Source organism: Perca flavescens, chromosome 7, assembly GCF_004354835.1.
Source record: "Perca flavescens isolate YP-PL-M2 chromosome 7, PFLA_1.0, whole genome shotgun sequence".
NCBI lineage: Eukaryota > Metazoa > Chordata > Actinopteri > Perciformes > Percidae > Perca > Perca flavescens.
Genome location: NC_041337.1, coordinates 10553305 through 10569404, shown reverse-complemented (window position 1 = coordinate 10569404; position 16100 = coordinate 10553305). Strand labels below are relative to the sequence as shown.

Genomic DNA, 16100 nt, shown 5'->3' with positions numbered 1-16100 from the left:
TACAAGATAGGAAAACACATTCTTCTAAAAATACAATCATCTGACATGTGTTAATGCCTGTTAATGGCCAGCAGCGCTTCCGGAACCTTCACTGACCTTTTATATTTCCCCTTTACATCACTCCCTCTGTCTGCTAAAGCTCTACACACTCTCAATGCGCTCCTCTCTGCGTTATAAGCCTCGGGGTAATCTCGCTACCCTTACAATAAAGCAGCGCTGCGATTGGACAGAGGTCTCGGCTCGTCTTTACTCCACGTCCAATGATGTATATGACGTCACGACGCTTCACACGTCCTCGCCCAGTTCGTGACGCAGTCCAGCTCTTCCTCCTGGGCGTCTTCCTCCCCTGGGCTGTTCCGGATGAGACGCCTCCCTCCCTCCGCCCCTCTGATCCTCTTATCAGCGAGTAAGCGGCCAAGATGGATGTTGTAAACCAGGTAAGGCTTTTGCGGGGAGGGAAATTATCTATTTAATTGTTGTTTTGTTCGGTTGGTGATGTTCATTCAATTTGCCTCATTTTCCTTTTTCGTGCGCTCAAAGTGAGATGCTGTTTTGCCACAGATCCGCAGACCTTAAGGTTTTTAATGCAGTGCTTTTGATTACCTTGGAGTCGAAATTGTTATTTATGCATTAATCTCAAAAGATTTGCAGCGGTGTAAAGGCACGACAGAACGCAATGTAAGTGGACAATTTCCCACCACTGGTGCTGCAGTCGATATGATGGAGCGGCCGGCTGACAGTCCCCCAAAAAATGTGTAGGATGTCCAGAGATTACTGCAGCAATGACATTTAGCAACGGGACCAGAGGATGTAGCCTATTATATCCAGGGATTCGGCTAATTGATTTAGACTGCTCGCATCTTCAATTAGCCCGCTGTTGCTAAGATAACAAACATGATTCATTTCCACGGCCCTCGATGTGTTCGGATAGCCGCAGTAGGCCCAGACACAGAGGAGAGGAGGACGCTCTCCTGCATCTCTCTATGGCCACTAGCAGCTCATCTCTCAGAGAGCTGATGATGGGCTCTATATGACAAAGCCAACACGGCTCCCCTGAGAAAGAACAAAGAATCAGGCTGTCAGCCTGCCCACAACAGGAATTGTGTCAGTAGCCTACATGCGTCATCTATTTAATATGGATGTTGAGAGAAACAATGAGGATGAAAGTAGCCACCTAAGCCTAACACAGAAAGCTAAAACATCACTGCTGCTTGTTTCCAGTGCGGCAATTTATTGATGCAAACAGGGACACACCGCCTTCTTTGCGGTGTCGCATTCACCTGCGCACAAATGCTTCCTCCTTTTTGCCTCGTCAATTACACAGATTTCGCGAGATTTCCTCGCAAATTACGGTCGGCTACTATAAAAAAGAAAGCTGTGAAGTGTGTAGCGAGAGAGCAGAGAAAACAGTCGGTTAATCAGCTTAAGTGTAATTGTAATGCTGGCTGGAGCGCTCTCTCTCTCTCTCTCTCTCTCTCTCTCTCTCTCTCTCTTTTCTCTCGCTCTCTCTCTCTCACACACACACACACACAAACACACACACAGGCTACATTATAGTGTAATGATTAAAATGACTGCCTAGTTGTACAGCATCTCAAAGGCCCACAAAACATGCCAGCTGTGACAGTGTTGGCAGATATTTGCCACATAACAAACACCTGCAGGTGCCAGCAGTAGCCCAGGTATGTGGGCTACATGAGACTGAGGTACAGTAATTGGGTTCATTTTTTTAATCAGCTTCATCATATCATCATCATCATCATGCCTGTTCTGCTGAGAGAGGCTCATTAGTGAGAGTCAGTGTGAAAATGTTTTCTTTTCAAAGCTCTGCTAATTGATGATTTCTTGTTTTTTTTTGGCAGTTGGTGGCCCAAGGGCAGTTCACGGTACTCAAACAACCTTTGGGATTTATCAAAATTCTACAGTGGGTAAGTTCTCCATTTGAATAGGTTCTATTGCATGAGATTTTTCCATTTTAATAAAAAAATAAAATCACAGAAGGGACTATTATTATGGGTAAACCACTTGGAGCTTTTATCATTTGCAGTAAATAACACTGACATGTCCCTAACTGACAGATTTGTGACCTTCTGTCACACAGAGGCCATAAAGCTGCATGGGGCTTTATAATGGATGGGACTCTACACTCTTAGAAAAAAAAAAAAGTTCACAGTTAAACCCTCTCTCCGAGGATTTAACAACAGACAGTTTGTCTTTTCACTAGAAACATTACATTAACTCCACTATAACGTCTTATGTTTACTCTCTTGAATGTATTCAAATGATGAGCTTAATATAGAGGAGTCTGTAGTAAACTGCCCCAGCAGCAGGCCTGAGCAGGAGAAACCAGCTGGATGTGTTACATCATTATTGTAGTAACCCAATGTCAGTCCACTGAGGAAGATGACGACAATTTGTCAAATCCTTCTCGGAGGACATGACCTCTGCATACTAGAGCACTTCATTACTTCTATTTCATGGGATCAGTCTCCTCCACCACATGATGGAGCCAGAACTACTCATTTATTAGTTTATGTATAAAGACAGTATAGCTTAAATAGATTCACTGAATTATTTAATTTAGCTCCAGTTGGAAAAATGTCTGCATCAGAAAGATATTTTTTTTTTTTTTTTTTTTTTTTTTTTTTTTTTTTTTTTGGGGCGGGATGCACATTATATCATGTTTTATAATCTGACAAATAATTCTAAAATTTTCATTTTCACTGATAAATTATTCTAGTTCCATTAAGGTTGAAACGATTAGGTGATAAATCAATCTTTATATTTTAAGCAAAAATGCCAAACCCCCTGGGTCCAGCTTCTCCGATGTGAGGATTTACTGCTTTTTTTGTCTTAAATGTTCCTAAAATGATCATCTTTGGTGTTTTGGTCTGTTGGTCGCACACAACCAATATCAAGCCATCAACTTTACTTTACTAAATTGTGATGGGCATTTCTTCACTATTCTCCGACATATTGTAGCCCAAAGGATCCATCCATTAAATGGGAAAATAATCAGCAGATTAACGGATAATGAAAATAATTTATAGTTGCAGCTCTAGTTACATTCATGTTGATCGATCCAAGAGCTGTTAGAGACATTTCTAGAAGATTAGACATGAAGGATGTCACAGATATCCTCATATAATAGAGCAGGCTCATACTGAAGAGGCTGCAAGGTTACTACTGGTGCCTCTCCATTGCAGTTTTTATTTGTCTGTACAGCTGGAGCACCATAGTGGTGGGAATAGTGGTACTAATTACCCACACAGGCCCCGCAGCAAAGGGAGGGCTTCTTGTGTCTTTTCCTTTCTTATGTGATGTTATGTAAAACCCAGACGTGATGCTATGAACTTGTCCGGTTAATGGTTCCTGTTATAGCTGCAAGTATAGATTATCAACGTAGTGTGAAAAGTCATACAGCTGCAACTATTTTGATAATCAATTCATAATTGTTGTCATTTTCCAAGCACTGATGCTTTCCGTTGTCATATATGATGTGCACTGAATATCTTTGGGGTTTTTGAAGCTCTAACAAAACAAGCTATATGAGGAGGTCACTTTGGACTTTCTTTTCGCAAATTTCTGACATTTTATAAACAAAACGATGAATTGATAAATCAAGCAGATAATTGGCAGATTAAATAAATGTAAGTTGCAACCCTAATCATTTTAATTAGTTCTATGTTCCTCATTAAATACGTGCTATGTAATTATGAATACATTTTGGGAGGGTAGATGAGAAGTCAATTGAGGAGGGGATGCCCTTCCTTCACACGGGTCCCTTAATTGTTAGCTACACCCCTGATCCTCAGTAAGAGAACACACACACACACACACACACACACACACACACACACACACACACACACACAAAAACACAGTCCCACACTGTGATGGGCTCTGCAGATATATGCTTGAGAACAGGCAGAGGCATGAGTGTACTGCATGACTCTATAGTCCTTCCCTGGAGCTGTGTGAGTGTGCCAGCACCTCATCACTGCCTCCAGCAAGCCAAGCACCAATCAGGAGCCCTGCTCAAGAGGCCAGGGCCCATGAATCATCTGTCAGAAGGGCTTGTGTGCCTCAGCGTCACACTAGAGGAGGAGCTGCGGGAGCTGGTGCTCTTTCTGGATTAATATGGGCATACACAACCAGCGACACAGTGTTTTTTAGGAGGGGCGAGAGGGGCCTCCCCCTCTTTCCGTGGAAACAGGCAGCAATGAAAAAGATGCTTCTGTTTTTTAAAGATCTCGGGAACGTTCGATGAAAAAAATGTGTGAGATTTAAACAGCGTTCAATATGTGTGACTCATGTAGCTCTGCCCACCACCCCGCCCCACCCAACTCTCTCTCTCTCTCTCTCTCTCTCTCTCTCTGGGGAATAGTGCTGACAAAGCCTTGATTTGATGGATGTTGGAAGACGTTGAGCGCCCAAAAAAGGCTGATGTGGAGCTCAACCACAGAGTACACCGCTACAGAGTAGCACTGTTAAATTTAATCTGCATACAAATTTCTGACTCATACAAAGGCTGTTTGTGAGAACATGAAGTAAAAGCCTTATTCACTTTGCGGTAATCCCTAATGTGTAATAAAGGCTGTTGATTTTGTTGTATAGCTCAGGGGCTCTTACTGTGCAGACGCTTGGTGACTCTCTATGGTTATTACTCCAGGACCTCTGGTGAAGGCTCACACAGCTTGTGTTTATTTCTGTGCTTTTGTACTTTTGGATATATGTCGGCATGTAAGGAGCTGCTAACCCTCCTACAAGAATGTGTGTCAATGCTTTAGTTGCATATGAACCAGGAAATCATTTAATATTTTTGCAAGATAAATTGTCCGGGTCTATACAGTATATCAGCTGATATTAGCTTATTGCAGATATATCGGTATTTGCATAAATGTTGGCCGATAACTAACAAGAATTTGCAATACAGAAAATAATAACTATTATGAGTAGAATAAGGATCCCAAAAAGTCTTTCAAAAATCTATATCTAAAAATGTTAATGTTATATGTTTATGTAAAAATAAACAACAACAAAAATATCGTCCAATGTATCTTTAAAGGATTTTTGTTTGTTTTGTCAGTTGGTGCTTTTATTGATCAGTGGATCAGTTTTTACAGAGACAGTGTGAAAAAAAGCCATAGCAGACCGATTGTTTGTGACTGAGTGTGTGAGATTGTGTATCTTCTCAGCACAGAAGAGCTGACAACCATCCAGCATACCAGGATGGTTAGAAACCAGCCTCTGCCTCCTCGCTGTGTGATGCTGCCAATAATGTTACCATGGCACCTAACACTCAGTGTGCCACCATTTCCATGTGCCATCTTCCTCCCCCATCACTCCTCCTTGCACTCATCTATCACCATAAAAGTACAACTCTTAATTGTGGTTTGGCGCCTCCCATTTAGATCCATTTTCCTGACGACTGGTTTTTAGGGATGCCGATGTCTTCGTTCATGTCTCCCTCGGGACGAATTGTAACAGCTTTTGGTGATCTCTTAACTTTCTTTATCTAGCGCCACCATCAATTCAAAAATTAAAATGGTCCAATACTTTGGTTTATGATCAAATACCCGCAAAACTAAGTTCATATCCATCAGCCTCAGCGTTTCGTGCTAATTAGTGTTAGCATGCTAACATGCTAAACTAAGATGGCAGATATCGTTGACTGATTATTATTACTCATGTCAGTGTGATCCAAATCCGTGGACTTATACACATTGTATCATAGGATGAGTCAGTTGAAGCAGCAGTGTGGCCTGTTGTTGTTATTATTATTATTATTAAGATGATCTCTTCACTAGAGAATCCAGCCCTCGTTAGTGTTTCTCCAAAAAGTCTCAAGAAGAAGAAGACAGCTGGGCCACAAGATGGTGTTGATATTATGTATTGTATTTTTATTTATAACATTGTATTATACGTTATTGATCCCTCTCATGAAATCTTAACCTCTACCTAACTCAGAGATATAATAAAAGAATAATATGCACAGGGAGCTCTAAAACCTTTGAACAAAAGTAGTGCCATAAGGTAGATGGATGACATGATATATTTTAGGATAAAATATACCACATGGGCACTTTGTGAAGGATTGTGCCGACACGGCAGTTGTGATACACTGCACATGCTGTAGGTATTGATGAAATTAGTTTATTAAAACTGCTGCAGCATTACATACAACCGTATTATTCTGTTTTGGGGTTTAAAAGGGAAAGTACTACGCAAAACACAACTCATTTTTGCATGTCTTTCTAACAGACTGTCCTGAACCTGACATCGAGAATAATACGTGAATGGACACTAAAATCAGCCAGTCCATATCAAAGTAACATTGTTATCATAATATATCAAGTCTCTGTGTTTTAGTTTGGATTTTAACGCAAAGGCTCGAGTCCAGATGGCACAATATTTTTTTTTCAGTCCCCCCCTATCTCACACTCTAAAATGCTGCCAAGTTCATCACATCTACAGTCATTTGCATTGGTTAGTAAAACCTGTTAATTAGCCGTCTGCCAACAACGGGGGAGGGAAGGTGTTTGAGATCTTGGGAGAGAACACTAGAAAATGAAAACAGAAAACCCTGCAGCAGCAGAGGAGGATGAGTTAAGCCAACACAATGAGACTCGCTTTAGGCAGCCGGTGTGATAATCCAACAAACGAGCCTCTGACTCCCATTAGCTAAAACTGAAAAGTGTGTGTCTGTGTGTGTGTGTGTGTTTGTGTGTGTACGAGCTCACGTGTCTGGGTGTAGCTTTCTGTGTGTGTACGTGTGTTGTGACTGGCTTAACAGTAGCTTGTCGTTGAGTACTTGGTGACAGATGGTAGAGCACCTCAGTCAGATTAATAGCTGGATTTCCACCCAATCAGCTCTGGGTGGGTGTGGTAAAAATAGTCTGACTTGTCTAATCTGCTGTGTGTGAGAGTTTATCTCCACGCATGTCTGTTTGTGCCATGTACGTCGGAGGGAGCTAAAGAACAAGACTGAGCTGTGTGCTCCCGAAGTAACTGACCCTGAACGAATGCACAGTCACTGCTGTACCACAAAATACAAACAAAAAAACTGTAAAACATCTACAGAAAACCAATTGAAATGGTAACCATAGAAACGGGTGCAGCCCTGGCTGTGTAACATGGTGATTTGCACTCTGTGTGCATTTTTCAACAACTCGCTATGATTGGTTAAGCATCAATCAGCTTGAGACATTGCAGGTTGAGACATTGCATTCCTGTTTTACATTGGAGCTCTTTGTTTACATGGTTCCATTATCCAAACTAAACTGGAGTACTGGTGAATAAAGTATGTGATTAGCCAGTCATGGAGGAATGTGGGAGATAAGATAGTCCCTTTGTGTATTCTGTGTTTGTCAGTGAGATGTCAAAGGTCTTGACAAATTGTCCCTGTGTCTTTTCTTTCCTCTTTTCTCCCGCAGATCTTTGCAATCTTCGCCTTCTCGACATGTGGCAGTTACTCTGGCATGTTGAAGATGAGCGTGGAGTGTAAAAACCGGTCGGAGAGTGACCTAGGCATAGAAGTAGAATTTGAATATCCGTTCAGGTACGTCTCATTCAGAGTTACTGTCACCACTGTAGTAGAAATAGGAAATCAATTCAACTGTAGGCTCTTTACAAACTCTAAATGCACATTAAGCACAATTATCAAAATAATCAACATCTTGTAGCTGGTGATGCCAGTTAATGTCATAGCAAGATCGGATTTTAAAATTATCTTTTTAGGATTTTATTTATTCCTACAATTTTAGAACATAAAGATAAAAGCGATTTGTCCAGCTTGTGCCCGGTGGCATTTGTTATAAATTTATACGGTAAACATATTAAAATGTATATTATATTTTATATAAAAAAAATTGTATATAAAATGTATCCATTTGATAAATTAGTTTCACCTTTGCAAGGAATTAGCAAATATATATAGGCCTTTATTCCTAATTTATACAATAGCTTAGTTAGTTTATGAGAAGATCGATACCACTCTAATATCTATCTGCTAAATATGAAACTACAGCAGGCATGTGATTAGCTTAGCATAAAGGCTGAAAACGGGAGAACAGCTCACCTGACTGCTCAAAAGTTTTAAAAAAACTCTACCAAAGAGTAAAAAAGACAAGTTGCTGATTTACGGGGGTTATGTGCTGGTCAATATTTTGGGCCCTGTGACGTTTTTATACAAATTAAATAAATATAAGGTCTTAATTCGTAAGCTTTAGACGCACTAGTAGATGGATTTTGTTACATTTGGACAGAGCCAGGCTAGCTGTTTCCCCTGTTTCCAGTCTTTGTGCTAAGCTAAGCTCCGCTGACTGTAGCTTCACTTCTAATTAACAGACATGAGAGTGATATCTTCTTATCTAACTCTTGGCAAGAAAGCGAATAAGTGTGATTCCCACAATTTTAAACTACCCCTTTAAAATACTGTCTTCAGCAGTATTTTGGTATGGATTGCATTAATCATTTTTACACAAACTTACTGTATAATCAAAGAAAAGTATAACAAAATCTCAAGACACTGATCAGTGATATCACAAGGTGTCTCACATATGAGAACTCAGTGACCATTTACCTTTTTTTCTTAGCTCTTCTTGCACTTTCTCATTTCTCTCTTCATCTTTGTGTTGCTGTTCTCAGGCTCCATCAGGTTTACTTTGATGCCCCCACCTGTAAGGGAGGGAAGCCTGAGCGTGTATTCCTGGTCGGGGACTACTCCTCCTCAGCTGAGTTCTTTGTCACCATCGGTGTCTTTACCTTCCTCTACTCTATGGCAGCCCTCTCTGTATACTGTTTCTTACTGGAGAAGTACCGTGAAAACGCCAAGGGGTGCAAGATTGTGAGTTTGTTTTATGCCTTATGCATATGATACAAGACCATGTTGTGTTACACTTAAAGGTATAGTGGAGGATTTTCTTTTTCCGGGTGGATCCTCAAGACTATTGGTCCTCCTGGTTGTCAATCATTCTGGTGATATGTTTACGTAGCTAACGGTAGGGTTCCACACAAGGGGGTAAGCTTTGCTTCAGAACGCGAACCTCCGAAGGCGCTATTTTGTTGCTACAAAGCGATCACCTCTTGTTAGCATTACACTGACCGCCATCTTTTTTTTTACGTCATTTGACTGCGAATAACTTTACATCTGAAGCGTTTAAAGACTCTATTTGTCCATTGTTTATTTATAAAGAAAAACGACAATGTATAAAAGGCTCCATTACCTTGTAACTCACGTTATACCTCCGTAGCAGACGTTTTTGTAAAAATAAAGCTAACGATTGTGTCATAACCAAGTGACTTACTGTCGCACAGTAGAGGAATTACCGTATAGTACAGGAGAAGCTCGCAGACAGTTTCGACTTACATTAGCTGTTTAGGTTTAATTACTAATGTTAACTAGCATGTTAGTTAGCAATAATTAGCCTGTGCTTATGTTATCTCCTGTCACAGCTACCAGAAGACTTACAACTTTCAGACACGTTTCTCACGTCACATTTACGTTTTCTCTCTCAGTTGGAGGCTGCGCAGTAAAGCAAGAGATCACCGGAAAAGTGCTTCTAATAGCCAAGGGGGTAAGCTTCGCTTCAGAACTCGAGCAATCATGGCGCCATTTTGTTGCTAACTGGCCATCACCTCCTGTTAGCATTCCGCTGACCGCCATTTTTTTTTTACGTCACTTGACTGCGAATAACTTTACATCTGAAGCGTTTAAAGACTCTATTTGTCCGTTGTTTAGTTCCAAAAAACACGACAATGTATAAAAGGCTTCATTACCTTGTACCTCACGTTATGGCTCCGTAGCAGACGTTTTTGTAAAAATAAGCTAACGATTGTGTCATAACCAAGTGACTTACTGTCGCATAGTAGAGGAATTACCGTATAGTACAGGAGAAGTTTGCAGGCAGTTTCGATTTACATGAGATGTTTAGGTTTAATTACTAATGTTAACTAGCATGTTAGTGATCAATAATTAGCCTGTGCCCATGTTATCTCCTTACATACACCTACAGTCTCCGTATCTGTAAGATTGGGAATGATTGAGATTTCTCTTGGCACAGCTACCAGAAGACTTACAACTTTCAGACACGTTGCTCACGTCACATTCTCTCAGTTGGAGGCTGCGCAGTAAAGCTGGCCATCACCGGAAAAGTGCTTCTAATAGCCTTCACTGGTCTCCGTCCAGAGCAACGGGGTCTATTGGTCCATTATATACTGTCTATGCTAATAGCCTTCACTGGTCTCCGTCCAGAGCAACGGGGTCTATTGGTCCATTGTATATATGTCAATGGTTCCACACAGCGAAACACCTCGCGAATTTCGGCCAGCGAAAGTTTGCCTCGGGGGCGTGGTCGCGAAAACAACACGCAAGACCGCAACATTTTTTTTAAATGTCCCTGGCTGTCAGAAGACAGGGCGGTAAAAATGCACAGCAGCACACCATCTGTAAAATGTTAGCTCATAAGTGCTCTGGTAACCTGGCTATGTAGCCTAACTGCCTTGCTATGTTTACCATGAAATGCAATGTCCGAACATGCTAGCGGGTGACCTGTCGGCTAGCTGAATCATTTTGAGTGTTTAAACTATATACAGTGGTCTATTTGGTGGTGTGTTTGCCCTGTTTAAGTTCGTGTGACTTTTAAACAACAATTTGTGTTGCTACAAGCGTCAATGTTCGCCAACAAAACATGTAATCAAACAAATGCACAAGTAGCCTGGCTAGCTAGCTACCTGGCTAGACTACAATGAAATCCAATGTCCGAACATGCTAGCGATTAGCCAGTCGGCTAGCTGAAAACTTCCGAGTGTTTAAACTAACATATTCAGTGATCTATTTAGTAGTGTATGTGCCCTAACTAAGTTCGTGTGTCATATAAAACACAATTTGTGTTGATAGAAGTACCGATGTTCGTGTAGAAACATTTTAATCACATCAACATTTTCATGATACGGCGCTGATAACCTCCGCCTCCTTGGTCAGACTTTTTTTTGTATCTCCCGCCTCCAAACACAAACACACGGCCCTGATTGGTTCTCGAGTGGTCCTTATTTGAATAAAGTTAAACTTTCGTCAACTTTATTTCGCTCCCCTCGGCGATTCGCTCTTATCTCGCTCAATCAGGGCGAATTTCGTCTCCATTCAACCTCAATGAGAGCAAAGCGAAATTTCACTGTGTGGAAACCTACCGTAAGGCCGTCGTACGTGCACGTCCCTAACTGTCAGGTGTAATCGCTATATGTGTTGTGAGCTTGAGCTACGGTTTCAGCCATTCATGGAAGCATTGAAGCTTTTGGGAGAATATTTCACACGCTGGCGTGCGCTAAAAGCACAGGTTGGGCTTCCCACTGATGCCTCAGTCGTGAAGTTTCTACTCCACAGGTAAAGTTTGGCATGCTATTTGGAGACATCCATTTAAAATCACTGCGAGTAAAAGTTGATGTAAGTTATGATTAGCGATGCTAGCCCTGGCACAAGTTACGTACCGCGCACACACGGTAAACATCTCAATTTGTGAAAAAGTGCAAATCTTCTTTTGGAAAGTAGGCTTGTATGAGGCATGCCAACAGCAACTTGTAAACAGTGCACTCTCGTGCACACGTTTAATAGGCGTTCCCTCTCGGGAGCAAGCAGAGTGTTGCGCATGTGCATTTTTTCAAAAAGTAGGAGAGGGCGGTTCTTTTCTAAAATTCGGGGAAATCCTCCACAATACCTTTAATATTTAGTGGATGCTGTTTGTAGTAAAAGTGATCATGTTGCTGATCTTGCTGATCCTCAGGACTTTGTTGTGTCAGCGGTATTTGCCTTCATGTGGCTGGTGTCCTCATGTGCTTGGGCTAAAGGCCTGTCTGATGTGAAAACAGCCACCGATCCAGAGAAGGTCATCACTTTCATCAATGCCTGTGAAGAACAAGAGAATCGCTGCCGTGAAGTCTACGACCCTAAGGTCTCCGGCCTCAACACTTCTGTGGTAGGTCCCTGATGCTTCACACTGAGTTGATGAAGAGTTGATATTAGAACAGAAACAACAAATATCTAAACTCATTTCTCCAAACACCTCTCTGCTCCACAGGCTTTTGGTTTCATCAACCTGATCCTGTGGATAGGAAACCTGTGGTTTGTGTTCAAGGAGACCGGCTGGATGGCTGCCTTCTCTGGAACATATGTCCCATCACAGGAAAAGCAGCCCGCCCCCGAATCCTTTGACCAGGGAGGCTATGCCCAGCAGGACCCCTACGCCGGCTCCCAGGGAGGGTACCAGCCCGAATACGGCCAGCAGGGAGGCTACACTGAGGAAGGAGGATACAGTCAGGGCTATGAGCAGCAGCCCACCTCCTACTCTAATCAAATGTGAGCCTGTCCTGCCAAACCACAGCTGCAGGATGGTGAGTGTAAACATAAGTGAAACATATCAACTGGTTATAATAGGTTAATTGTGTGTGGCTGTATTTATGACTCATTGAGACTTTAGCTTATTCACCGTATCTCCCAGAGTTAGATAAGTCCATACGTACCCTTCTCATCTCTATGCGTGTCGTAACTCTGTCTGACGCACCCACCGCTAGCCTAGCTTAGCACAGATGCTGGAGGTAACCGGCTCCAACTAGCCTACTGCTCCCGATAAGTGACAAAATAACGCCAACATGTAAATTTCCTATTTACATGTGATTTGTATAGTTACATTACATTGCATTACACGTCATTTAGCTGACGCTTTTATCCAAAGGGACTTATAATTGCTATATATGTCAGAGGTTGCACGCCTCTGGAGCAACTAGGGGTTAAACGTCTTGCTCAGGGACACATTGGCTGATGTATTGCAGTGGGAATCGAACCCAGGTCTCCCACACCAAGGGCATGTAGTCACAGGATGTACAAATAACAAGGTCACATGAGACGCAGCCATCTTCTAACTGTATACAAACTGGGAACTATATTCTCAGAAAGGAGAAGCACTGCTACTTCTGCTACTTGGGCAGAGTGATTTGCTCGCAGGCATTTGAGAAGCCCCGTGGTGAGGAGAAAACAGTTCGCCAGGAATTCGCTCAGAGTTGGAGTAATAATCACTCCGCCCAAGTAGCAGTACTTCGCCTTCTGAGAATATAGTTCCCAGTTTGTATAAGGTTAGAAGATGGCTGTGTCTCATTTGACCTCGTTATTTGTACACGCTGTGACTATACAAATCACAACATGTAAATAGGAAAATGTTGGTGTTATTTTGTCACTTATCGGGAGCAGTAGGCTAGATGGAGCCAGTTACCTCCAGCATCTGTGCTAAGCTAGGCTAGCGGTGGGTGCGTCAGACAGAGTTAAGACATGCACGGAGATGAGAAGGGTATGTATGGACTTATCTAACTCTGGGGGATACGGTGAATAAGCTAAAGTCCCAAGTGTTCCTTTATTGGCCAGGATGAACAATCACAGTGACTGATACCAAAACCAGCAACCCTGTAACAATCTTAAAACTAAAGGGTGAAAGAGCTTTTTGGGGAAGTGCTTTGAGGCTGTGGAGTACTCTGCCTGATCAGCTAAAACTGCACTTAGTCCTCAAAGATTTTGAAATGTCCAGCCAGAGCCTTTCGCCATAAGCTAGATCTTGTCTTCTTTTATGACTTCTTCTTAGCTGTTGTTTCAGTTGTATCTTAATGGCCCTGGAAACCTATTCTCTCAATCAGCATTTTACTGATGGGATTCTACATGAACTCAAAAACAAATTTGAACAATTTGGTTTTTTTCACTTCAGCGATTTCTGTACTTGTGTTTTTCTCTGTGCTCTTCTATCTTTTTTTGAAGTGGGAGGTGCTCAATGGGAAAAAGGGGATGTCATGTAGTTCCATGCACCAAAATGTGATGACACTTGTTGTTTGTTCCCAGCAATGAATGACCCACACCCACTCAGAATCTTTCAGTATATAACTCTTCAAATAACTAAGGATCTTTTTTTTCTGAACCTGAACTTTGATTGTTGCTTATTTAGTGAAGAATATTTAATGTTAGAGAAATAAATAAATGTATACCCAATTTTTCAGGGGCTTTAAATATCCGTTTGTGTTCTTCTTTGATAACGTTTGCCACCACTTTGGGTATTTACACATATCTGAGATAAGATAAGATAAGAGGGGAATTTGGTTGTTGCAGCAGCACAAAGACAGCAGTCAAAAATATACACTATACTCTGTATACACAATATAACATTGACAGATATTACCTAACAGTATATTACATATGAATACATACAGTGCCATTTTTCAGGCATGACTATGGTTACTAAATATCATCAGAGGAGCGTCATTCTATCAGCTTTTAACGTCCCATATTTGTTGAGCCATAGCTTTGTTTATATATTCAACATGCCATTTGTGTGTTTAACATTTTCCTTCCCTTTGTCTCTCTCTTCTCGGCCTCTTTTACTCTACCCAGGGTGACATTGGGATTTTGGAGTGTGGCTCTCGACCACCGCCTGCATTTCCACACTCCTCTGTTTGTCTGTTTGTGTATCTGTGAGTTGACAGGCGGAGGGAGGGAGCCATGGAGGGCAGGAACTGGTGGGGTCACGGGGAGGGGCACACCACAGGGGAAATGGGTCTTTGCTCTAACATGATGTTTATTCTCGTGATGTATTTAACTGTAGAAGACAACAGAGGATTGTCTGTTTGGTTATACGAGAACCACTTGAATACAAATACCAAAACATTCGTTGACGAACATTTAAGAGAAATCTTGTAATGGAAAAGACTTACATTTATGGAGAAAAAAAACCAATTGTAGTAATATTTAACTTGGGAGAATGTATTTGTCTGTGCTGTGTAAATATCAACATGCTGATATATATGATTATATGTACACAGTTGAATAATTGTGCACTCCATAAAAGTTGTTATACAACAAATGTTGAGCACAGAGTTATTCAATTGCATTTACTTTGGTTCTGTTTAGGAGCTCACATAGTTTAGCCTTTGCCCTTCAATCCCCTTAAATTATTCATATACCATAATGTTTTCATTTATTCATCTCAGAGTCTATAAACATTTTTTTTTTTTTTTTTAAATTTGAGATTTATAAAAGGGGGGGGGAAAGGCTGCTAAAAATATGATGGCAAATGTTGAAAGAAAAACAGAATTATCAATATATAAAGTGAGCAGAGTAATTTATAGTAATAACAGTGAATATGTGGTTAGCAGGTTTTAAGTATGTTGTTTCAACGTTATGTTTTTATATATATTTTTCCATCAAATATCACTATCGAGCCAGGATGAACTCTTCTGATACACACAACATTTTAAATCCTGACGTATGAGATCAAAAATTGCATCAGGTTAAGAAAATTAGTGAGCATGGTAGCATCTCATATTTGCTGTGCTGTTTCAGAAACCGCTGTAGTGTGCTATCAGTATGAAAATTGTGAATCGGGTCAGTGAACAACAGATTTAGCGACGTGTGTGTTTGTTTATTTGTTTGGATTTATGTAATGGGATCAAACTAATGTTGTCAATGAATCCTCGTCCTGTTTTGATCGCCTGTTATGTGGTCCGGAAAGTTGTAAGACAGAGTCATATAGTTTTTTAACTGGTGTTTCTATTCTATCACACTGTAATCAGTGACGTACATACTCATGTTAACATTAACTGTAGGCAAATAAAGTATATTAAAGAACTAAACACATATTATTATGAGGCGATCTGAACAGTATGTCTCCATATATACTTCTCCTGCATCCTCAATTTCCTTCTTTATCCCTTCTGTTTCTAAAGGTGAATTTACTGCACGCATCCTTATAACCTAAAGCATCCCTAAACAGAGGCTGAGGCTTAAAGCTGCAGGAAGGTTAGACTACACAGTAATACTGTGCTATGTTTGATCCATCATAGTGGTTACTGCACAGCACATACAGCAGCTCTGCTATATTCTACTCAAAGCCCAAAGTTAAGTGCTGCAATAGTTACTTTATCCAAATATAAATACCTATCCTACTGACAATCCTCTGTTTGGATATACAAGATCGTGTTTGCCAAATGGTTAGAGATGTGTCTTGATTGGTAGTTTTGCTTCTACAGTCCTCATCGGGACGAATTGTTGTCCATCTCCAGTATATATCGAT

General features: G+C 41.0%; 1 protein-coding gene across 1 annotated transcript; it reads left to right on the top strand.

Moving 5' to 3' along the window:
- Positions 1–360: 360 nt before the first annotated feature.
- On the top strand, positions 361–14535 carry sypb (synaptophysin b). Its single transcript, XM_028583411.1, has 7 exons — positions 361–437; positions 1863–1928; positions 7437–7561; positions 8650–8848; positions 11781–11972; positions 12075–12387; positions 14423–14535. Exons 1-6 carry the CDS (start codon positions 420–422, stop codon positions 12354–12356), a joined length of 882 nt encoding a protein of 293 aa, XP_028439212.1. The 5' UTR covers positions 361–419; the 3' UTR covers positions 12357–12387; positions 14423–14535.
- The last annotated feature ends 1565 nt before the right edge of the window (positions 14536–16100 follow it).

Excerpts from the sequence above, each read along its gene's own strand:
- sypb (XM_028583411.1), top strand. Across the intron at positions 1,929-7,436 it reads TTATCAAAATTCTACAGTGG|ATCTTTGCAATCTTCGCCTT; the intron begins GTAAGTTCTCCA and ends TTTCTCCCGCAG. Across the intron at positions 7,562-8,649 it reads GAATTTGAATATCCGTTCAG|GCTCCATCAGGTTTACTTTG; the intron begins GTACGTCTCATT and ends TGCTGTTCTCAG.